Consider the following 26,021-nt stretch of genomic DNA (forward strand, 5'->3'; position numbering starts at 1 on the left):
TTTTCATTTTAAAAAGATATTAATTTTCACACTGGCTTGATTCAGCTATTCATTCTCATTCACTCAAGAGCAGCTAGTTCCATTCCACCATCATCCCTATGCTGGTTGACCTACATTGGGCACGAGTTACCGGCCTCGTCATGGCCGACTTGGTGACGCAGCGAGGCTGTTGAATAACGCAAGAGGCCTCTTGCAAGATTCGCAACCCCGGAAACATCTTGAGAAATTGGTCCAAACCTCACAATCTGGATCGCACCCGCGCTGTACGAGATCCATATTAACATATTTAAATGAGCTACAGCTCATTTTAATATGCTTGCAAAGGATTTTCCCAGCGCCCGGGAACTAATGGTTTTGCCAGCGCGGCCTCGACTGAACGCCATTTAGTACTGGTCCACGCAAACATGGGCCAGGCCCAACGTTATTGGGGGTGGGGGGGGGGGGGGGGGCAGGCCATTGGAGACCCCTGGGTTGTCAGGGACAGGGCAAGGTGGTCCTCTGGCACCCAGACACTGCCAAGGTGTCCAGGTGGCACTGCCAGGATGGCAAGGACTGCCACTAGTCAGGGCCTGAAGGAGGCCATGCCAATGAAAGTGGGGGACATGAAGGGTGGGTATGTGTGAAAGGGTCTCACAAGGTAGGTGGGGATGAAAGGGGGGGGCGGGGAGGTCTACAAAGGGGGGGGGGCCTCAGCAACCTCACAGGGGTGTCCTCACTTGGGAGATTATGGGGTAATGCACATGTGTGCAGGTGGTGACATTTCCGTGGTGGGAGTGTAGGGGAACGTCAAGCCCACTTGAGAGTGGGGTACCTTTTCCAAATGGCAGCCCGGTTTCTGAGGAGCAGGTTTTGCCAAGGAGTTCAGCTCCTCACTTTGGGAGACCCAGCGAGGCGTGAAGGCTGCGGGAAGCCCGCAGGAGACCTCTCCCAGCATTGTGTTCTCGCTCGAGTGCAACGTGGCCACAAAAGTGTGCCCATTATATCTGCACAACAGCCGTCGTAATACTTAAACAACATGGGTAATTTTGTGCAAGAGCTGTTATTTAAGGCAACTGGACATCTCAAATGGTACTCAAAGTAATTCCACCAAAAGTCTTCTACAGCAGAAACTTAATTTTATTCATCTGCAACATGAACCAAAAATGTCTGGTGTTAAACCCACACCCACCAGTGCAAGAGGCTACCTGAACATGTATTTAACAGATTTGCTTTTGAACAAGTGATATTTATAACAGAACATTATGGATGAAACTTGGGTTATGTTTAGATTATACAAAAGAAACTCTGACATTGAATTTTATGCTTTAATTAAGGTAACATTTTCAACAATCTTCGAATTGCAACAGGACCAAAGATTTAAATGAATATGGTAGCAAAGAGACTGTAATGTTTCCACCAAAGTACACGAGATACACCCATTATATACATTTAGTTCTGATATCAGTGCCACAATACAAAAAGTACAACTCACTTTGCAGTGTGCTTAAATTATCATTTTCCCACTGTTATATAACAAGGCACAATGAAGCAATTTGATATAATTTACAGTATGATACAGTATAGTTAAGGCTGTTCATAATCAGTTCAGTAGTCAAAATCTCAATTTAAAAAAAATCAAAGATTGAAAAAAAATAAATCAAAGATTGATCAATGTATGGAAACACAGAAGTTGCACATTTAGAACTACCATATACCTCATACAATCAATGAAACACCAATTGCATTGTCTTTTCAGCAAAAACATTTGTGGTATAAAACATTTTCTAATGATAGGTTTGTAATGATGTGGGACAACTGAAGTGGCTGAGAATTTTAAAAAGGCAAAGATTTATTATACTTTCCATAGATAATGGAGTGGAGGGGTTACTCTCAGCTGCTCTCCATTTCTAAATAAAGACGCAATTTTCTTGGATCTCCAAATATACATGTCACATTTGAGCTGGAAACTCAAATGTTCATCCATACAAATTGTAGATTTATGATTTAATTTTGGAGAAAAACAAGTCAACTATCTCATTTTTCTCCAGATATTGTAATATATTGGCACAGTTGAACATACATAGCTGATAAACTCCCGTGAACCAATTTCCTCCATTCACTTCTATTGTATACACACCTGAACCCTTAAAAAAATAATGGTAACTTTTTGGTACATTACACTGTCAGGATGCTAAATCCATTCAACATATTGTCAAATTCTATGTATAAAGTAGCAACATAATCTAGCCAGTTTGTGTAAAAAAATGTTTCCGAATATAAGTTCTAATTAAAGCTTTTGATTATAAAGTGATTTACTGATTACAAACCACTTTATTTGCATCTGTACAAAGCTTAAACTATGCATATTCAACAGATTGAACTGAAAGATGGAAAATATTGCAACCAAAAATACTTAATATTTCAGTTTATCCAGATACAAGGAAAGCTCCCCAAAATGTAGATCTTGTTCATGCAAGTTTGAATGTTTCCAGGCAAAGTTGTGTTAATTTTCCAGTGTTTCCAATATTCAAAAGCACATCTTGGAGAAAAGGTCAAGCAATTAACAGGTCTTCATTTTGTAAAAATGAGATTGAATACATTTTGCAAATACAAAAAATAAATTAAGGGGGGAAAAAAGAGGTACATTGTAAAAATCAAGAGAAAAGTTTCCAGTTTCCAAAATAATTGAGTTAGCATTTCTACTTACTTCTCTGGTTTCAAAGAATATTAATGCGTGTTGAGAGATTTTATACCCAAATAGAAACATAGCAGGCACCCAAATAATGATTCTGGCAGCTCTAACCTGCCAAACACTGAATCTGAGCAGTAAGTGCAGGCAAAAAATCTACACAATTTAGAAGGGTCACAAACAAGTACGATAGAGCAAGTATAATAGAACAAGTAGACAGTATAATAAAGGACTCAGTGCTGAACAGAGGAACTGTCAAATACATCAAACAGTTTACTCTTCAGGTATTAAGCAGTTCGGAAATTCAAAACATCACAAAAGAAAATATATTGCTTTGAAACGGGCAGCGCGGTAGCATTGTGGATAGCACAATTGCTTCACAGATCCAAGGTCCCAGGTTCGATTCCGGCTTGGGTCACTGTCTGTGCGGAGTCTGCACATCCTCCCCGTGTGTGCGTGGGTTTCCTCCGGGTGCTCCGGTTTCCTCCCACAGTCCAAAGGTGTGCAGGTTAGGTGGATTGGCCATTCTAAATTGCCCTTAGTGTCCAAAATTGCCCTTAAATGTTGGGTGGGGTTACTGGGTTATGGGGATAGGGTGGAGGTGTGGATTTTGGGTAGGGTGCTCTTTCCAAGAGCCGGTGCAGACTCGATGGGCTGAATGGCCTCCTTCTGCACTGTAAATTCTATGAAATCTATGAAAATAAAGCTCAGACATGCCTCCTAGTGGTGGGTTATGAAGCAGTGTATACAGATAGTCAAAGCCCTCTTGACCAGAGCAAAACATATCTTTTTAAGCAAAACAAAATAGGTGCAACTTTAATAGATGTATAATGAATTGTGTTTCCTTTTGAGACCACCAGGAGCCATGCAATCACACATTTTGATAACACCTGTATAGCTAATTAATATTTATTTTACATAGAATTTACAGTGCGGGAGATCATTCGGCCCATTGAGTCTGCACAAGCCCATGGAAAGATCACCCTATCTAAGCCCACACCTCCACCCTATCCCCGTAACCCCATCTAACATTTTTGGAAGGCAATTTAGCATGGCCAATCCACCTAACCTGCACATCTTTGGACTGTGGGAAGAAACCAGAGCACCCAGAGGAAACCCATGCAGACACAGGGAGAACGTGCTGACTCCACAGACAGTGACACAAGCCAGGAATTGAACCTGGGACCCTGGAATTGTGAAGCAACTAAGCTATCGCGCCACCTGTAATCTTCACAAGTAGTTGATGAGAATGAAATATTGCCTATTCAATGTTTCATCTCTTAAGGCAACTACAACCTAGAATTAGAACTATAAATCACTCATTAGTTTTATTAATTACATATTTAATACCTTCAATGCCTTATAGGGATCAGGCCAATTTAGAAATTGGACCAACAGCAAAAGCATTCAACTTCGAATGTTATGGTAACTTAATATTTTATAGTACAAAATAGGCTTATGGCAACTTTAAATTTCATAACTATACGGTGCAAGAGAACAAGTCAGTTGTCAGATTCTGCCCATCATTGAAGGATATTCAAGATCAAATAGAAAATTAGTTTTAGCCAACAACTGCATCAGAATACAAAAATTCAAAACTAATTTCCAGGAGAGTGAGACAGTCTAAAAATTCTCAATGAAATACGGAGTTGGATTTAAAATTTAAAAATCCAAATTTTCTTCTGACGTTCTGAACAAAGCTATGGAAGAAGCCAGCATTTAAGTGAAGCTCTTTAGATGTGAGCTTAGGCAAGAGTCATTTGATAAAACACAATTCTGTTCTCACACAATGCCCACACAAACTCTCTCTACCATGGCTTACTGGTCAGCAACCAGGGCAAGAATTCTAGTTGATTTTTCTCTCTCCACCTCTTAAGCACTAACTGGTACTTCAGTTGATTGCTCAACATAGGTTGGTAGTAATATTTAATCTGTAGGACCCACTCTGCAAAATTTATAGCGGAACCTGCTAGGCTAGTGGTACCCAGGTCTTTGTTTTAGTAGGTTATCTGCATTTGTGCCAGGATTCTGAGGGACCCTGTATGAAGTTTTAACATCTATATTCTCATATGTATGCCTACAATGCAAGTTGTTGAAACTACTAGCTCACAATGTGGGTTGGGAAATTATTCTGATGAGGCAATATTGCTAAAAACAAAGTGCTACAAAATTCAAACACAAGTTCAAATAAAGAAATAAGCACAAATAAGCTGAATTTGCCATAGCTTCGAGGGCTGCACTTCCAGAGGTCAGGAGCTGCAAGTATCACGAGGGTTACAGTTTAAGGATAAAGCTATCCGTTTGTTTAACTGGATCTTATCCTACCTGTGATTTCAACAGCTATTATTAGATTAATCATTGAATACTGCAAATATTTCCCTGTGAGGTGCAATACTATTTGAAAGCTTGTACTTTTGTCATTTATTGACAAATTGTAGATTTTGTCCCTTTCCTAGTTTTTAGCTTTTTAATTCTTACTAAATGGGGGAGGGAAATGGGGTTTGCAGTACACCCATTATTAATGCAAACCCAAATATAAGTTTGCATTATGCGTGAGAAACTTTAATCAAATGTATATTTAGAATTTTCCCAAAACAGTCCCATAAACAGTTGTAAAATATCTAGACTCACCCAATTGAGTCATGCCATTTCCCTCCACCATGTTAAAAACCTCCTATCATATAAATAGCACCAGTAATGAAGGAGATGGTTTCTTTTACTATACATTTTGGCAAAATCTGCACTAGTATTTGGCTTCGGAATTACTTTGAATCAACCGGCTTGCTAATAAGTACACGTGCTCATAAGCAACCTGCTTTAGGTCAAAATAGTTCAGGAAAACAAGATCACTGAACCAGCAGTTTGGATTTTAGTCTCCTAAGATAGGCACAGACTTTGGTTAAGAGACCATTTGCAGTTTCAAACCTTTGCTAAACAAAATTTGAAAACAGGAATATAGAAAAGAAAACAACTTGAACTATGAAACACTTGAGCTGGTGTCATTGGCATGCAAAAACAAACATTCAAAATAAAGAGTTGCAACATTGGTAAAGTACCACAGCCAAGAATAAAACTGAAATGTTATGCTGGGGGGGGGGGATCTATCCTATAGCAAACCCAGATCTTCCTCGTCGTCTGGCAAGTTCTCCATTGACCCAAAGCTCATCGAGAGATTTGTAGAGACTGGAATGCGGGGCTTTATGGATTGCCGACGTAGTGTACCAAATGGAAAAGTTGAAGAAAGACGGCTGCTCTGGTGAAATGGTGTGAAGACATCAGTGTTTGGAGAGCTTGGTTGCCTTTTGAGTAAACACTGTGAAACTTTTGTCTGTAAGGTTTTTATTTCATCAATAATTTCACAGGCTTTGTTCAGAGTGGTTGTCAAACCACCACCCGGTATTTGAACCTCTGGAATCCAGCGCAGGTATCGCTGGCCCCAGATTTTTAAAGCAGGACCATCATGCAAAGGAAGGAGCAGTCCATGGAGATCAATTGGTTTACTGCGCCAATTTTCATAAAACAGTCTGTTGTTAACGGAATGATCTTCAGCTGTGGGTGTCCACCTGCTGATCTTTTTGCCTAGAAAAGTCTTTATTAAGTGATCCGTCTCCTCCCTGAAAAACCCTTTTTTGGGAGAAGGCCTACTGTGATAGGATGGACTTGATGGCAGGGACATCTGGCGTTGTGGCTGAGGGAAAAAAATTGCATAATTAAAATTGGATTAGCTATTTTTTTTAACCAGGAAAATATAACTGAACAGGTTTTAAATCTTGGAAAAAAACAGTCACAATTTCAAAAAGCAAGATTGACATGCATTAAGGTGGTCAAGAAACAAAAAATATAGATTTGTAATATGAAATCATTTAAGTTGTTGAGCCATTCAGTAGCATTTTTCCTTTCAAGCAAATCAGCCAAAGAATGAGCATTTCATGCACCCAGGCAATTTGTTCATTTGTGTGGGGGAGTAGAATTTCACTTCCAGGTAGATATGGCAAAACATTGAGCCCCAAATGTCATTTGAATTTCTATATAAACAAGTGGTTTCCATCTCTGCCAATGCTAGTCTCCCATCAAGTAGTTCAGAAAGTTGTGGATAATATTTTAAGTTATTTTAACAAAACCAAAAAGGACAAAATTGAAGTTATACTTTCTGCCTTGTGGTTTTTGTGCACCTATTTTGCAGCATCAAGGAGGAGTTTTCCTTCTCTCCCCGCTAGAAGAGCCCACCATTTTTCTTGGACCTGGTTCCATGGATACTATCAGTCCTCCAAAAGCTTAACCAAAAAGCAAGCAGTCATTCTTTGTATGTGAGCCGAGCTAGAGTGTATCGATTAAAAAGAAAATAATTGGAATGAGGGGAGAGACAACAGCAGTCAATATTGTAACCCATCCAAGATGAGCAAATCAGCACAGGTCCCAGCGCAACCTAGAAATGTTCTGGTCCATTTAGTGAACTTCCACATTTATTTATTTATTTGGAGAGTCTGCATGTTGGAGAATAATTCATTCATTTTATAAGAAGACAGAGAACTGTTTTTTCTAAGAAATCTAATTTTGGCCCTGGCAGCTGAGCTTGGACAAAGGTAATTATTTTGAGTCTTATAAATAAAAACAAAGTGGCTATGATAAATTGGTGCACGATCCTGGGTAGTGTGTGTAGTTTTAAACATCCCACTGAAGAAAAGGCATAAAAGTCACCGAATGTTTGTGGTTTAGATACATCAGGGTGGTATCAGGCAACAAGAGACAAGGGGCACAATCCAACAGAAATGTTCCTATTGTCATTTCAGGCGCATTTGGCTGGGGGTTTCTCCCCTTCTCTGTCCGTGAGTTCCCAACCACTATCTAACCACACTTGGTCACTTTTTCAGGCCCTGGGGTGTCTCTCTCCAGGCTAGCCCAAGAATTTGTTTCATCACTGGGGAGCCAAACTGGTTGGCCAGACCGGCTCCTCACAGATCGGGCCACCGTTTTGCAAGGGTGGCCCGATCTCCAAGTGAGCTTGAGGGTAACCCACTGCCCCCCCAACATATGCACATGGGCATCCCCCCCCCCTCTCTCCCCCCCTCCCCCCCAACTGAGGACACCCCGCTATGGGGTCGCTGAGGACCTGCTCTTTTCAGGCCTTCCCACACACCCTTCCAGGCCTTCTCCCTTTTTAGGACCCCCATCCTTCACCCCCCCCCAAAAAACCTCCAGAGGTCCCTTCGTATTTCTCCCCCACACCCATCCATCTCTCCTTTCATGAGCATGACCCCCCTCAGGCCCTTACCCTTGGCAGTGCCACCTTGGCACTTCCACACTGGAATCCTGGAAGTGCTCCTGCCAGCCTGGAAGTGCCACTTAGGCACCTTGGCAGTACCAGGGTGGCAGTGCCCAAGTGCCAGGGGAGAGCCAGGGTGCTATCCTGCCCTGTCCCTGACCACCCCAGGGGCCTCCAATGCCCCCCCTCTCAAGGTGCCGTAACGTCTGGTCCACGTTTCTGTGGACCAGTCCGAATCAGTGCCTAACTGGGGTCGCCTTGGGGAGGGGAATAGATGCCGGGAGCTGATTAGATCGAACTTCAGCAAGGTTAAGGACGGCACGATAGCACAGTGGTTAGCAGTGTTACTTTACAGCTCCAGGGTGTAGTTGCCTTAAGAGATGAAACATTGAATAGTCAATATTTCATTCTCATCAACTACTTGTGAAGATTACGGGCGGCGCGATAGCACAGTTGCTTCACAACTCCAGGGTCCCAGGTTCGATTCCCGGCTTGGGTCGCTGTCTGTGAGGAGTCTGCATGTTCTCCCCGTGTCAGCGTGGGTTTCCTCCGGGTGCTCCAGTTTCCTGCCACAGTCCAAAGATGTGCTGGTTAGGTGGATTGGCCATGATAGATTGCCCTTAAGTGTCCAAAAAGGTTAGGTGGGGTTACTGGGCTAGGATGGAGGTGTGGGCTTAGGTAGGGTCCTCCTTCCAAGGGCTGGTGCAGACGTGATGGGTCGAATGACCTCCTTCTGCACTGTAAATTCTATGATTCTATTCTTGCAAGACTGGGTCTGACCCATTGTGGGTGGGACCAGATCACGACACCTCGCAAGATCTGCTTAGATCTCGCGAGCTGTTGCGGCCATTGGGGATCTCGGGAGGATCATCACCCGGCATTTACCAGCCGCATCCCGCCCCAATTCCAGCTAGCGCGGCTGGTAGATCACGCTCAAGACTTCAGATACTCAAACAATTTCTGTTCAAACAGAGATAGCCAGAAGTAGAGTCTTGGATTTTTTTAAATGATGAAATAATTTCACATGGTAAATTAAATCAAATGCTGGAGAGCTGGCACTGGGCTGAATGTCCTTTATGCATCTTTGGAAGAGATTTTTTAAAAAGGTAACTTGATGGTGTCTAAATTAATAACCATGGTTTGTACTACCACTGCTAATATTACAGGTTTAAATAGGATGATTACATATCTGAGCAATGGCTTTAAGAATTTAGGCACCACTCTACATGTAACTGAAATGCAAGTTTATCCCACATGCACCCTCCCAATCAAGTTAGTAGATGGGTGTGGCCAAAAATTGAAGACCTTAAAATACCTCTGGCATATCCAGAACATTTTCCTGGACAATCTCCAAGCAGTTCAGTTCAGGGTCCTTTGATGATATGAATAAGGCAAAATTTACTCAAAGATGATAAATATAGTTCTAGAAGAACATTCCACTATTCTCACTGTTAATACATATGTGGCTACTTTATGCCAGATCATTATTGTAGGCAGAAAACATTATTGCAGCTATATCCAATTAGGAAGCAACCATATACTTGATGTGGACTCTTTTGCTAGGTTTTCTTACAGAAAATATTTAATTGAAGCATTTATAATTGTAACAATTTTAAACATCAGGTTTCAACAAGAAAACAATATAACCAACACACCCAGCCAGTGACAAACCCCAGCCAACATGGCTTACACAAACAGCACACCTTCCCCTGCCACCCTTCCACTGGTTCTCCTGCCCTTACTTGCCCCCACCCCCATGCCCCCACCCCCAATTTTTATCGAAGATGTCGATGGACAGGAATCGCCTCCGGGCAAACCACTGCAGCGATCCCCTCAAGGCGAATTTAATTTCCTCAAGTCTGAGAAACCCTGCCATGTCAGTAACCCATACCCTGACTTTGGGGGATCTGAGTCCCTCTATCCTAGTACAATCCGTCTCTGCGCCACCAGGGAGGCAAAGGCCAAGACATCGGCCTCTCCCATCCCCTGGGCTCCCGGATCTTTCGACACACCAAAGATCGCTATCTCTGGACTGGCACCACCCTCACCTTTAAAACTTCTGACATGACATCAGCAATCCCCCGCCAGAAACTTCTCCGCCTCGGACATGCCCAAAACATATGGACATTGTCATAATATTCATCTATGTATACAATGGAGTGCAGACAGGCAGTGATTGACACACAGGATGACCAGTAAGCACACAGAACAGAGCAGCCAATCACCAGACAGGATACGACCATTATAAAGCCAGAGGGCACCAGTTTTCCCGCTCTCTCGGGGCCCAGCCTCTGAGACAGTCAGAGTTAATGAGCTCGTCAGTGAAAACACCATGTGGTAGTAAGTCTGGTTAGGCTAATCTCAGGTCTCAGTCAAGTCAGCATAGTGTCAACCCACAGTTGAACATGTATAATAGTTTAGATGTTAAATAAAATCGTGTTGCATCTTGTCAAGTGTTGGAGGTCTGTCTCTTGCTACACTGCATCAAGTGCAGTCCACATCGACCCAGCCTACCCAACACATGGTACCAGTGAGTGATGCTGAAAATTGACGGACCTACCTGGAGTGAATCAGCGTTGACCAGCAAACAGACGGACCTACGGACGGACCTACCTTGAGTGAATCAGCGTTGACCAGCAAACAACCATCCAGTGACATGGAAAACGACCGCACTCCTCCGCAGCTCTGCATCGCCGGCAATCTCGGTGCAAATTGGAAGATCTTCAAACAAAAGTCCCAACTCTATCTAGAAGCCACCGACCTCGAGGCCGCATCGGACGCCAGGAAGATCGCACTATTCCTCTCCACAGCCAAGGACCACGCCACCCACATCTACAACTCCCTTACATTCGCTGAAGGCGAAAACAAGACGAAATATAAAACAGTCCTACTGAAGTTCGACAGCCACTGCGACATTGAGGTGAATGAGAGCTTTGAACGGTACGTTTTCCAGCAGAGGCTTCAGGGTAAGGATGAACTTTTTCAGTCCTTTCTGACCCATCTCCGCACCCTCGCGCAGTCATGTAACTATGACTCAACCACGGATTCCATGACCCCGGATCAGATCATTTTCGGGGTCCACTCTGATTCCCTTCGCCAGCAGCTCCTGAAGGTCAAGCAGCTCACCCTCACCATCGAAATGTGCGTTCTCTACGAACATGCGAACAATCAGTACTCCCACATCAGGGCGGCAGAAACGGCAAAGCTAACCTCCCACGAGGCGGAACGGGTGCAGGCCATCCCACAAATGCAGGGCTCAAGTATCGACGAGTGTGGCCATTCCACGCGCTTTTACCGGGCCCCTGCGCATGCGTGCCACGACCGAGGGGACGGCGAGACCGACGACCAGACTGCACAGGTGCGTACGTCGTCCACACTGCACATGCGCGATGGCACACTAAACGCCCTGACGTTGGCATCATGATGCGTCCGAATTGTGGCTCCGCCCATTTAAAGCAGCAATGTCCGGCAAAATCACGACGGTGTCTACAGTGTGGCAAGCCTGGCCACTACGCAGCCCTTTGCAGATCTGCTCCACTGCCCAGCATCCAGCGATGCCAGCCACGGCGCAGAACGTCCGTTCAATACAGGCCATGCCAGACTCCGACCCCAACAGCCCAACAGATCCTGATGCTGCTTGCCTCAAATCTCCATATCGGGTGGGCATCATTACGAAACATGCGCTGCCTTTCTCCAAGACAGTGACGCACCTCCCGATCCTCAGCGTGGATCCTGACGACGAGTGGTGTACTGTCCTCACAGTCAACAAGGCTCACATCCGGTTCAAACTGGACACCAGCGCATCGGCGAACCTCATCTCCAAATCCGATCTCGACACCATCTGCGTCAGACCAAGCATTCTTCCACCGGCCTGCCAGCTCCTTAACTACAATGGCAATGCTATAGCTGCCAGTGGCTCATTCCAACTCGGAGTTTCCAATAAGTCATTTAAAGCGACACTGCGATTTGAGATCGTGGGACCTGACAGAGCATCCCTGCTCGGTGCTTGGGCCTGCAAACCCCTGAACTTGGTTCAGCGAGTTCACCATGTCATCCTCACAGGCGACGGCCTCACCTGATGAGAACTTCCAGGCTGAAATTGATATCATCATCACGCAGGACCACAACGGGTTCGATGGAATGGGCACACTCCCATACCGATACAAAAACCTGCTCAAACCAAACACCACCCCCGTGATCCACGCACCACGTCGGGTGCCGGCACCCCTCAAGGACCGCCTCAAGCAGCAGTTACAGGACCTCCAGGACCAGGGCATCATATCAAAGGTCACAGAACCCACGGACTGGGTCAGCTCCATGGTCTGCGTCAAGAAGCAGTCAGGGGAGCTTCGAATCTGCATCAACCCCAAGGATTTAAACCGTGACATCATGAGGGAACATTACCCGATACCAAAACGAGAGGAGTTGACCAGCGAGATGGCTCATGCCAAACTCTTTACAAAGCTGGCTGCCTCCAAGGGGTTCTGGCAAATACAACTGGATGCATCCAGTCACAAGCTGTGCACATTCAATACCCCGTTCGGTCGCTACTGCTACAACCGGATGCCTTTTGGCATCATCTCTGCCTCGGAGGTATTTCACCGCATCATGGAACAGATGATGGAGGGTATTGAGGGGGTGCGCGTGTATGTTGACGATGTCATAATCGGGTCCACAACTCCTCAAGAACACATTGATCGCCTCAAGCAGGTATTCAACAGAATCCATGAGCACGGCCTCCAACTCAACAGAGCCAGTGCTCGTTCGGTCAATCAGAAATCAAATTCCTTGGCGACCACATCTCGCAGCAAGGCGTGCGGCCAGATGCTGACAAGGTCTCAGCGATCAACGCCATGAAGACCCCAGAGGACAAGAAGTCAGTCCTCCGCTTTCTAGGGATGGTCAACTTACTCGGGAAGTTCATTCCCAACATGGCGGCACACCCAGCCCTCCGCCATCTCGTCAAAAAGTCGACGGAATTCCAGTGGCTGCCCGCTCATGAGAACGAATGGCGTGAGCTGAGGGCAAAACTCACCACAGCCCCGGTTCTGGCGTTCTTCGACCCTACTAGAGACCAAAATATCCACTGATACGAGCCAGGATGGTATTGGGGCGGTGCTCTTCCAACGGGATGTCTCCTCCTCATGGGCCCCAGTTGCGTACGTCTCCAGAGCCATGACGCCCACTGAGCAATGGTACACTCAGATAGAGAAGGAATGCCTGTGCCTCCTAACGGGAATCGACAAATTTCACAACTATGTGTATGGCCTCCCAAAAGTCACGGTTGAGACGGACCACGGGCCACTAGTCCACATAATCCAGAAGGATTTGAATGACATGACACCTCGGTTACAACGAATCCTTCTCAAGCTACGCCGCTATGACTTTGAACTTGTCTACACGCCAGGCAAAGAACTCATTGTTGCAGATGCCCTTTCCAGGTCAATCACCACACCGTGTGAACAAACTGACTGTCTGCCAAATCTGTCCTGGTCCACCCACGTTGACGCTACTACCAAGAAAGCACAACAGAGACTATACTTCCTCAGGAAACTAAGGAAATTCGGCATGTCCACATTGACCCTTACCAACTTTTATAGATGCACCATAGAAAGCATCCTATCGGGCTGCATCGCAGCCTGGTATGGCAACTGCTCAGCCCAGGACCGCAAGAAACTTCATAGAGTCGTGAACACCGCCCAATCCATCACATGAACCTGCCTCCCATCCAATGACTCCATGTACACCTTCCGCTGCCTGGGGAAAGCGGGCAGTATAATCAAAGATCCCTCCCACCCGGCTTACTCACTCTTCCAATTTCTTCCATCAGGCAGGAGATACAGAAGTCTGAGAACACGCACTAACAGACTCAAAAACAGCTTCTTCCCCGCTGTTACCAGACTCCTAAATGACCCGCTTATGGACTGACCTCATTAACACTACACCCTGTATGCTTCATCCGATGCCAGTGCTTATGTAGTTACATTGTATATGTTGTGTTGCCCTATTATGTCTTTTCTTTTCTTCCCATGTACTTAATGATCTGTTGAGCTGCTCGCAGAAAAATACTTTTCACTGTACCTCGGTACACGTGACAATAAACAAATCCAATAATAGTTTAGATATTAAAAATAGCGTTGCATCTTATCAAGTGTTGGAGGTCTGTCTCTCGCTACACTGCATCAAGTGCAGTCCACATCGACCCAGCCTACCCAACACACTCCCTCGGCGGATCCTCCGCTTCACTGGCAGCGCACTCACAGCCATGGACTTCCCGACGGCATTGGGGTGCCCACAATAGGAAGTCCCATTGGCCGGCTGGCGGGACGGAGGATCCCGCTGCTGTCGAGGGCGTGCCGCACCAGAAAACGGGAGCGGCGGGACGGAGAATCACGCCCGACATTTCCTCCACTGGCGAGATTAGCTCGAGAGATTAAGCCCCATTTTCAAAGGATACCCCAAGTGAGCTTGAGGGTCCCACGCACCCTCCATTTAGCAATGTCACCCCCCCCCCCACCCATTGGCATTACTGCCAATACCCCCACCCCCCCAAAAGTGACAACACCCTGCTGTGGGCTCACTGAGGGGCCCCCTTTCCCTTTTCAGGACTCACACTCTTCACCCACCCAACCTTTCTGAGGCCCCTTCATACCCGTCCTTTACCCCCCCACCACCACACAAGTGCCTTTACACCCGGTCCACGGACACCCAGTCAAGGCCTCGCTGGCTCATTTAAATTTGCTGATCTGGATCTCACCCAGTGAGGGAGAGATCCAAATTGCGACATCTCTCTAGGTTTGGTTGAATCTCATGAGACGTCTCGAGGGTCGTGCATCTCGCAAGGAATTCAATGGTCATCGCGACAGCAAGTCGGGAGTGACGAGGCCAGTAAATTGCGTACAAGAATTCAGATGAATGGCTGATAAATCTTTGTTAAACACCTATTACAGAAAAAAACAACAACAAGCAACTCTTTTATAAATTACAGACAGAACTTAGCTCATCTACTTGGCTATTTAGTCGGTAAGGTGCACACACCCTCCCCCACCCCCAACAACAGCCCCAAAAACAAACAGACTTGGACCAGGTCACTCAGCATTAAGCTTTTCTACAACACTGAAGGAAACAGCAGATAACTAAATATCAAGAACACACAATCCAAATTAAATTTAAAAGAATTACCTTAATACGTTGTGTTCTTCTAAACCGATCAAGTTTTGGCTTTCCAATGTATAGTGGATTATAAAAGAGTGCTTGAACAGAGTTCTCAAATTGGACAGACCATTCCCAAACACTGGGAAGTTTCAATGACCTACTTCGCATTCGCCGATCTTCATCAAGCTGCAAGAAAGACAACATAGTGTGACCTAGCTGGCAAAATAGCGTCTTCAACACAATCAAACTACTTGGATAAGGACAGAAACAGAGGTCCACGCCAAAGCATTATCTCCTTATACTGCTCTGCAGAAGCAAAACAAAATATAGCGGTTACTCAGTAGTACAGAACAGGTATTACAGAAAAAGGAAATGTCACAGATTTTTGGGCAGGGCAGAGCTAAACCTTAAATATTCCTGGATAATAGGTGTTTAGGCGAGAGACATGAAAGGAAGGGCGGCACGGTAGCACAGTGGTTAGCACTGTTGCCTCACAGCACCAGGGTCCCAGGTTCCATTCCTACTTGGGCCACTGTCTGTGTTGAGTCTGCACGTTCTCTCCGCATTTGCATGGGTTTCTTCCGGGTGTTCCAGTTTCCTCCCACAAGTCCCAAAAGACGTGCTTGTTAGGGGAATTGGACACTCCCTCTGTCTACCTGAACAGGTGCCGCAGTGTGGCGACTAGGGGATTTTCACAGTAACGTCATTGCAGTGTTAATGCAAGCCTACTTGTGACAATAGATTATTATTATTAGTGGCAGCATTGACTAAAGATGGCATTACAGTACTGAAAGTACAAAGAGGTGCAGGAATGATCAATGAGTTATAACGGGGGATTTCAATTATACAAAACTAGACTGGGACAAGAATAGTGCAAAGGGACAAAAAGGATGAGTGTCCTTGGAATATATGTCAAGATAGTTTTCTGCAGCAGTACATTTCCGGTCCAATGAAAAGGACGGGCACGACTTCCGGTGGCAGCCATGGAGGAGTAGGTCGCACATTTGATAGCTACCGCCTGTGACGGACATTTGGACCTTTTCCCCCAGTGTTTTCCTGGATTTTATGGGATAAATCGGTGAAGAGTGAGACAGTAAGGAGAAATTTCCCTCCGGTGTGTGGAGAATTGGACCAGAAGTGGCCTTGTGAGAAGACAAAGTCCCATAAAGAAGACGCAAGCAGAGCTGGTAACACGAGACAGCATGGCGGGGCAGCAGGGCCACGGGGAGATGGCACAGTGGTCGACAGAGCAGCTGGTGAAGTTTTTCGAGGATTGCTTCGCCAAGCTGAAGGAGGACACGCTGGACCCGATTGATCAAGTGGTGCAGAATCAAGAAACGCACGGGAGAGCGATCCAGGAGGTGGAGAAAAAGATGTCAGAGCACGAGGAGTACAGAACCGTACTGGAGACCAAGGTGGAGATGATGAACGACCGCCAGAAAAGAATGCAGAAGCTGGAGGACCTGGAGAACAGGTCCAGGAGGAAGAATCTTAGAATTGTCGTCCTTCCTGAAGGCAGTGAGGTATCGGATGCGAGGGCTTATGTGACGGACATGCTGGAGAAGCTGATGGGGGCTGGGGCATTCCCTCAGCCCCTGGAAGTGGACAGAGCGCACAGAGCCCTCGAGAAGGAACCCCGAGCGAATGAGCCGCCGAGGGCCATGGTGGTACGCTTTCACCATTTCCTGGACAAGGAACTCGTTTTGTGGTGGGCCAAGAAAGAACGGAGCAGCAAATGGGAGAACTGTGAGCTGCGCATTTATCAGGACCTGGGCGCGGATTTGGCCAAGAGCTGGGTTTAATCGGGCAAAAACAGCCCTCTTCAAGAAGGGGGTGAAGTTTGGGATGCTGCACCCAGCCCGTCTGTGGGTCACACACGAGGAATGGGACTTCTACTTCGAAACACGGGACGAAGTATGATCTTTTATTAAAGAAAAGAGGCTGGAGGCGAATTAAAAGGCACTGAAGCATTGGAGAAGTACTGGGGCGGCAATTTATTGTGCTGGATTGTATACATACAAGTAGTGCTATGTAATAAGGGACTGTTTGGATGGCTAAAAGTTGCTTTGTCTTGTAGAGAGCTGGTTAGAGGGGGGGGGGGGGGGGGAAGGAAGATGGGCTTTGGGGTTGGTTCTGCTTTTTGGGTGATTTTTTTTTTTAAGTGACTGTTTCTTCACTTTTTTCTCTGATGTTTGTTTACTGGGGGAACGTGGTTCTTTTAAAATGTTTATGTTTATCCATGTGGGGGGGAGAGAACAATGGGGAGACAGACTGCTTGGTGCCAGGGGCGGGCGCTATCAAGTCAGCTGGCTCTTGGAAGCGCAGTGGGGGGTGAGCAGGTGTAAAGCTGGAGCTTGACTTGGGGGGTTGGGTTTTTAGTGTTATTGCTAAGGGGGGGGGAAAGAGCTGCTTTACTGACAGGGGAGGAACTGTTACTAGGGGACAAATGGGAGGTCGGAAATGGCGACTACCCGAGTGGGGACTCGAGGAGGCGGAGGGCGCGAGCTAGAGGCTGGCCTAAAAAGGGTGATGGCTAGTCTGCAGGGGGGGGGGGGGGGGGGGGGGGGGCTGGAAGCCCCTCAACCAGGCTGATCAAATGGAACACCAGAGGGCTGCATGGGCCAGTCACGAGGGCTCACGTGTTTGCGCATTTGAGGGGGCTGAAGGCGGAGGTGGCAATGCTACAAGAGACACACCTAAAGGGATGGGTCAGCCAAGTATTCCACTCAGGACTGGACTCAAAGACCAGGGGGGTAGCGATCTTGATCAGCAAACGAGTGGCATTCGAGGCAGGGAGAATAGTGTCAGACAAGGGGGGTAGGTACATAATGGTGAGTGGGAAGCTGGAGGGGGTACGGGTGGTACTCGTGATCGTATATGCTCCGAATTGGGACGATGTAGAATTTATGAGGCGGGTTTTAGGTAAGATCCCAGACTTAGAATCTCATAACCTGATCATGGGAGGAGACTTGAACACAGTCATCGAGCCGGATTTCAACCGGTCGAAATCCAGAACAGGGAGGAGGCCGGCTGCGGCAAAGGAATTGAAGGGTTTTATGGAACAGATTGGGGGGGGGGGGGGGGGGGGGCGCGGGGAGACCATGGAGGTTTGCACGGCCAAGGGCGAAGGAGTTTTCCTTTTTCTCACATGTCCACAAGGTATACTCTTGTATCAACTTTTTTGTTCTGAGCAGGGCTCTAATACCGGGGGGGGTGGATACTGAGTACTCGGCAATCGCAGTGTTAGATCATGCCCCGCATTGGGTGGACCTACGGGTTAGTGTGGAGAAAGGACAAAGCCTGCTGTGGGTTTGCTAGCGGACGAAGCGATCGGTGGGCAGGTTAACAAGTCCACCCAGAACTACCTGGAAACAAATGATACAGGGGAGATCTCTGCAGCGACAGTTTGGGAAGCTCTGAAGGCAGTGGTCAGCGGGGAATTAATCTCGATTCGGGCCCACAGAGAAAAGGTGGAAAGGGCCGAGAGGGACAGATTAGTTGAGGAGATATTCCAGGTGGACAGGAGATACTTGGAGGCCCCGGATGTGGGGCTACTGAGGGAGTGGTGGAGGTTACAGGCAGAGTTTGGGTTGTTGACCACAGGAAAAGCGGTAGAACAGTTGATGAAGTCAAGGGGGGTCGATCTAAGAGTACGGGGAAAAGGCAAGCAGAATGTTGGCACACCAGCTCAGGAAAAGGGAGGCGGCCAGGGAGATAGGTAAAGTAAAGAGTAGAGGCGGGAATACTGTCCTGGACACAGCGGGGGTGAACAAGGTGTTTAAGGACTTTTACAGTAAATTATAGAAGTCAGAACCCCCGGCTGGGTGGAAGGGATGAGGCAGTTTTTGGAACAGTTGAGGTTCCCAAGGGTGGAGGAGGATCTGGTTGAAGGGTTGGGAGCCCCAATTGAGATTGAGGAAATAATCAAGGGGCTGGAGGGCATGCAGTCAGGTAAGGCCCCGGGCAGCACGGTAGCATTGTGGATAGCACAATTGTTTCACAGCTCCAGGGTCCCAGGTTCGATTCTGGCTTGGGTCACTGTCTGTGCGGAGTCTGCACATCCTCCCAGTGTGTGCGTGGGTTTCCTCCGGGTGCTCCGGTTTCCTCCCACAGTCCAAAGATGTGCTGGTTAGGTGGATTGGCCATGATAAATTGCCCCGAGTGTCCAAAATTGCCCTTAGTGTTGGGTGGGGTTGCTGGGTTAATGGGATAGTGTGGAGATGTTGACCTTGGGTAGAGTGCTCTTTCCAAGAGCCGGTGCAGACTCGATGGGCCGAATGACCTCCTTCTGCACTGTAAATTCTATGACATCTATGACCTGACGGCTACCCGCTGGAATTCTAGAAGTTTTCAGAGATATTGAGCCCACTGCTGGTGAGGACATTTAACAAAGCAAGAGAGAACGGAGTCCTCCACCCAATAATGTCGCAGGCCTCGATTTCATTGATCCTGAAACGGGAGCAATGCGGGCCATACAGGCCGATTTCTCTACTGAATGTGGACGTCAAACTGCTGGCTAAGATACTGGACACAAGATTAGAGGACTGTGTCCCGGGGGTGATAGGGGAAGACCAGATGGGATTTGTAAAGGGCAGGCAACTCAAGGCCAATGTTCGAAGGCTTTGAAATGTTATTATGATGCCCTCAGAAGGAGAGTAGTGGTGGTAGCAATGGATGCGGAGAAGGCTTTTGATCGGCTGGAGTTGAATTACCAGTGGGTGAGTAGTACAGTAGCAGCATAAAGCAGCTAGCTTCACCTGTTGCTCAATGTTGAGATACTTTTCCCTTCCAAGGTAATGGGAGGTGGACCGGGTAATTTTTCAGGGCCGTAAATGATGTTCATTTACGGTACATGACAGAAACTCATGTACAGCAGAAAATGATCCAATCAAGGTAGGCATTATCCCACAGGATGCCTTTGATGCTTGCTACTTCAGTATCAAGATTACATGGTGAGCAAATGGTTTGGGCCCTATTTACAAGGCTGCCCATAAGACCAATCTTATAGTGTTTGGAACTGTAAGAATCCAATGCATGTATTGATCAGTGAAGGTAAGCTTGTGGTTGACCATGATAGAGAGCCCCCTGGCAGATTTCTCAAGTAGTACATCAAGGAAAGGGAGATAATGTGACTGCTCCATTTCAAAGGTGAATTTGAGCGCTGGATAGAGCCCATTAACATATGTAAGGAAATTAATACGGCAGCTGTGGATTTAAATATAGCAAACATATCATCCATATATCGTAAATATGCAAGCAGGAGGAGGTTAGGTTTCATTCCATCGAAAGCACATTTCTCATTGAACCAAGCAAAGGTGTTTGCGAGAGCTGGACCCAGGGGGAATCCCATGGCAACATCATTTATTCTCACTGAACCAAGCAAAGGTGTTTGCAAGAGCTGGACCCAGGGGGAATCCCATGGCGACATCATTTATTTGGGCATACATGGTGTTTTCAAAACTGAACTCGCTGTGCAAATTGCCAAGTTCATAAGTTCAAGGAATGCTGATTCACGCAATGATGGTGGATCTAGAGCGCCATGGTATAGTGCTGCAGCGCAAATACCAAAGGCTTCCTTAAGTGGAACATTGATGAATAAGCGAGCAATGTCAAATGAGCACATGGACACAGCAATGCTATTGATATTAAGTCCTGTATGGCTTTGCAAGTGTGAAAGAATCCTACACTGTGCATCTGAAAAACCTTTCAAATCTGGTTCTAACAATTTGTCCAACCATTTGGCCAATTTTTGTGCAGAACATGTAATGGAGAAGATAGGGTGTAAAGGGACATCGCTTTGTGTGTCTTGGGCAGCCCATACGGTGTGTGTCTTGGGCAGCCCATATATATATTATATACACACACACACACAACAGTCACAACGAGCTGTGAAGATGAACCATGTCATATATATCACACAGCAGTTCATCTTGCTTACATAAGTCCAGCAAACATTTTTTTTAAGGCTGTACTGTCGTGTTGAGTGGCAAGACCAATGGATATGAACTTAAACCTGTCAGTAAGAATGGCATGCATTTGTTGGGAGGTGTTGAAGGTGGCTGGACATGTCAGGCCTCAGTTCTTGCTGGGGCTTAGGTTTCTTGCTGTCAGGGTGGAGATGGTGTGCTGTTGTAGGTCCTGTTTAGGTCCACTCCTCATTGTGTCGGGGTGAGGGTACTGTTGTAGGTCTTGGTTGTTGTGTCAGTTTGGGGGGCTTCGTGCCCTTCTTGAGACGGCAGTTGTTGGGTGTCTTGACGATTCTTCTTCTCCTTGGTGATGGGGTCTCCTCAGTGGCGGATGACGTGAATCTTCTAGTGTTGGCGATGCAGGTACACTGCCTTGAATGTGGTCAGAGAAGAGGCTGGTTGTGTTGCAAGCCTTGGCATGGTGTGGGTGTCATTGGTCTCTCTGACTCCCATGTGAGAGTTTTTATGGCCAGGCCAGGTCTTGCACGGTGGCTGGTACCCCGTTGCTCCTTTATGCTTGCAATGTCCCTTCTTAGCCAGGATATCCTGAGAAGCTGAGAGAAGTTTCGATTGAGCAGCTTTCTCCCTTTTCTTCTTGGACTTGTGGTGGAGGGCGTGAGCCAGGAAAGCATAGACTCATGGCTATATCCTGGTCCCTATTATCCAGAAATCCTCTGCTCCTAGTAATTTCCTTCTATACCATCACGGTTAGTGCTTTGGGAAGTGCTGACCACATTGAGCCAACTGTATGAATATTTACTGGTCTTCTCTGTCTAAATGTGTGGAATAATGATCACTCTCTACTGTGCCCGAGTTTGGGGTTTTCTTGCGGCTGGTGGTTATGTGTAAAATATTCTCTTATACATAGTGCCCTTGCATGTTTCTCCTGCAATTTTCTATTTCTGTTATTGTGGGGTTAGGATCCAGTGACTGGCTCCTGCTGAGGTACAGAAAGGTATCGTATCTGAGAAAAGGATGTCACATTATATTATTGATGCCTCTGGTATGGGTTGGAGCGGAGGGATAAATATTCTGATGTGTGCCCGAACATGACTAAGATCTTATCCCAAATTCCCGTAGGCGTGCGTACAATTGCTGCATGGGAAAGTGTGCACCAGTTCATATCCTTCACTCCCTCATTCTCTAGTATATCCGCAAATACAGAAGGAGGATTATACTGAACTCTATTGTTCTCCTGTCCTCTTCTGTATTAATGTATGCTGAGACATTTTTGCTGTGCTGAGTCAATCCTGAGGTTTTGCTGTGTTATTTGTTAAACTGGAAACATTAATAAAAATATATGTTTTAAAAATGTGTTCTATTGTTACAGTTCTGATAAAAGGTCACACAACCTGAAACATTAATAACAATTCCTCTCTCCACAGGTGCTGCCAGACCTGCAGGATTTCCTGTTTTTATACACAGTATTTTGCTTTTGTACGAGATGATTGATATCACCTTTGTGTCCTTGAAGATTATAACTTCCCTTTAGCATTGTAATAGAACTCAGAAACAGATTTCCATTTATGCAGGCTTTAGAAATATATTTTAAATTAGTGAGGAACCAAAATCAAGTTTTGCAGGCATCATAAATCTGGCAAGTCAACAGCAATTTGGGAACACAAGCAAAGAATCTGAAGATATTTTGTAACTAGAACACCTACCATTTGGTTATTGTCCCTTTGCCATGGTGAATTGAACAGAAAAGTGCTAAAGATAGGGATGTACATGCTGTCAGACAATATAGTCAGGTAGGTCTCTGTAAACTCAAAGGCTGGTGGATATTGCTGAAGTAACTGCCATACGCATTCCAAGAAGAGAAGAAATACTGATACCTTCAATTTATAAAAGAAAAAAATTGGAATAAATTCACCAAAGCTTATACCTACTTTACAAATAAGATTAAAATGAAGATGCAACGACTATTTTTGGTCATTATAAACTCACTTGACTTGTGTAGTTGAGACAAATGACTGATTTCACAATTTCTCCAAACAAGGTATTGCTATGGGAACATGTCTTTGCTATACCTGCTTTTTCATGATATTGGGAACATTCTTTGTTCCAATCCTACTTGTGTCCCCTTCTTTCTGGCACAACATTGCTGTATTGATGCCACTTCCTACTCTTGTTCCAAACTCCAAAACTTTGCTTCGAACTTCCATCCCACCAGTCTCCATGTTCAATAGTTCATCCTCTGGCGATGTCCATGCTGCTGGTGGTAAACCTCCTCCTTCTCCTGCCCTTTCAGTATTCCAATTCTCTCCATTACACCTTACTCCACCCTTATTCACTCTTCAATCACGCACAACCACAAACCCACTTCCCATGCAAGCAGGAGATGCAACACTTGTCCTTTCACCTCCTCTATTCCTATTGCTGGGGCCCCAAATTACTTGTCTGGGTGAAACAACTACTTGCTTGTACTTCCTTCCAATTTAGTAAATGTCAGGTCACACTGGGCAGACAAAATACAAATTGAATGATCTTTGCTGAACATCTCTGTTGCGTCAGCAACCATGACAAAGCTCCTGATTGCTTGCCACTTTAATTCTCCATTACATCCCCACCTCTCTGGCCTTGATGCAAGCTCAAAGTACAACACCCCATCTTTCTATTAAGCATGCTACTGCTTTCTGACCGTGTGATTTTTAGACCTTAATCATCACCCCAATTTTCTTTTGGCCATCAGATTTTGGTAATGGCAGGTTGCACCACTTCCACTCCGTGGTTCTGATGTGAGCTGCTACTTTGGGTGGGTATTCCCCGATCGGCACATAGCCAGGTGGGCCATTCCCCTGGGGTTGACCGGCTTTACTTCTACCACATTCCTGAGCCAGGGGAGCCTTTTTCTCCAAGACATTTCCATTACTTCCCTCTTGCTCTGTTGCTGTCTTGTAACCATTTACACCTCTTCTGAAGCCATCCTTTGTTTCTATAATTACTGCCATCCCATTTACAATTTAGTTATTCCTGTATTCACCTCATCAGAATTCTATTTTGTTCTTCTCATGTCTCTTTCCCAGGTTCTGTACTTGTTTAAAGACTGTTTCTCTAACTTTATCCAGTTCAGATGAAGCATTAACAACCAGAAACGTTAAATCAGTTTCTCTCTCCAGACCTGCTAGCATTTCCAGTTAATTTTGGGTATAAGTTTTGCTTAAAATACATGGTAACAGTACTGAAAACAAAGTATTTATTAAAGCAAAAGCTCTCTGGGGTAATTTGTCCTGACTATTAAAAATTTTCATTGTTACTTTGGCTGAAGGTTATGATTCAGTTCCTTCCAGTAATACAGAAAACTGCTTTTTACAGGGGATGGTTACTACAAATCTAAAAATCAACAGAACGCCTACACCACAGGGCGGCACAGTGGCAGAGTGGTCAGCACTGCTGCCTCATGGCACTGAGGGCCTGGGTTTGATCCTGGCCCACTGTCCACATGGAGTTTGCACATTCTCCCCATGTCTGCATGGGTCTCACACCCACAACCCAAAGATGTGCAGGTTAGGTGAATTGGCCATGCTAAATTGTCCCTTAAATTGGAAAAGAAAAAAAGAATTGGGTACTCTCAATTTATTTTTTATTTTTTTTAAAAGAAAAAAAAAAGAACACCTACATCACAAGTGTAAGAGCAGTCCCGAATATACTCTTCCTACTTTCCCAGTATCTCCTTCATTGTATACCCTAGCCGAGATCATCGGCTCACACCCCTTAGGAAGAGGAGGAATCAATTTTTAAAAACATTTTCCTCAAAATTATATAAGAGTGGTATACCACTTCACACTGATAGGCAGATGTTAGAAGTAAGTCAACTTAAGTCTTCAGAATTGTTTTCCAATTAGCAAGTCACTTTAAATTTTGCAGCGCTCAAAATAGCTACTGTAACATTGAGAATTAATTTTTCACTTGGTGTAGTATACACAAAATTGGACGAACTCTTGACTTAATCCCATAAACTGAGATGCAGCAACACACCAACATATTAAGCTTTTTACCCACGTCTTGCCTGACAGTTACAGAATCAACTGGAAACATTTTGCACAGAAAAATAACAAATTCCACTTAATATGTTACAAAACTACATTGCATCAATATTGGACAAAGCTATCCAATTTAAATTTAATCGTGGGGAGCAAGCAATTACTTGTGTCTCTTCGTTGTTTCAACCTTACCTCTTTATCATTGTTTCGCAGAAGATTACATCGATCCAGAAAGCAATGACAACCCATCACCCACTCCTTCTGAATTAAACTCTGGAAGCCAGATATTGTTCTAAAATGTGGGTCTATGATCACCTGGACTAGACTAGCGATGAGGCAGCACAAATCAGAGCAATTTTCTTCTGTGTGGGGAAAAGACAAGATCACACTTAAAATGGGTTCTCCAATGTGAAACAGAGAATTGGCAACCTCTCATCACAATCCACCACCACCCCCACCCACCCACCCAGTTAAAAGCCGTATTTGTTTTAAAAAGTGGTCCTGATTAAATAAAGTGGACAAAGTGATTAGCATAAATTAAAACCCTATGTTCCACATTATATTTTATTTGATCTTCAACTATGGCAGTGTTTCAAGAACTCAACGTTAAGCAAAAAAAAAAGTAATCCAACTCTTCCTTACCCACAAGCACCACAGATGTGCTATGTTCCAAGCATTCAACAATATCCAAGGCTTTCTTCAGACATTGTCTGTAAAAGGAACACAGCCCACATCTCATATACTGGAACACAATATATCAGGGTTATTTTTAAAATAAGCACTAATCTTAAAAATATCAATACCATCTTCCGGTTGTCCTTCAATTATTTTACCACCAAGAGATACCAGGTAGAAAACTAACTGGACACCACTTGCGGGCACACTCAAATGGAGACATGAAAAACCAGTCCATACATGAAAAACCAGTCCAATATTGGACCATAGACCATATTTTCTGCATAAGTTGTCAGCACCTGCTGCAACTC

At 45.4% G+C, this 26,021-nt stretch overlaps 1 protein-coding gene across 2 annotated transcripts in view; it reads right to left on the reverse strand.

The window, feature by feature from the left end:
* Positions 1-1,095: 1,095 nt before the first annotated feature.
* The window catches only part of mtmr12 (myotubularin related protein 12), a 124,684-nt gene continuing 99,758 nt past the window's right edge, over positions 1,096-26,021 (reverse strand). Inside the window, exons 12-17 of one of the 2 annotated variants that reach the window (XM_072497209.1) lie at positions 25,678-25,745; positions 25,228-25,397; positions 22,717-22,887; positions 15,114-15,272; positions 9,247-9,303; positions 1,096-6,356 (exon numbers count right to left, since the gene is read on the reverse strand). In XM_072497209.1, coding sequence (XP_072353310.1) covers positions 5,775-6,356; positions 9,247-9,303; positions 15,114-15,272; positions 22,717-22,887; positions 25,228-25,397; positions 25,678-25,745 — 1,207 coding nt within the window. In that variant the 3' untranslated portion in view covers positions 1,096-5,774. The remainder of the gene's footprint in view (positions 6,357-9,246; positions 9,304-15,113; positions 15,273-22,716; positions 22,888-25,227; positions 25,398-25,677; positions 25,746-26,021) is intronic. The other variant, XM_072497210.1, reaches the window with a different exon arrangement.

The sequence above is a fragment of the Scyliorhinus torazame genome, chromosome 3 (assembly GCF_047496885.1).
Source record: "Scyliorhinus torazame isolate Kashiwa2021f chromosome 3, sScyTor2.1, whole genome shotgun sequence".
In the NCBI taxonomy this organism is placed as follows: Eukaryota; Metazoa; Chordata; class Chondrichthyes; order Carcharhiniformes; family Scyliorhinidae; genus Scyliorhinus; species Scyliorhinus torazame.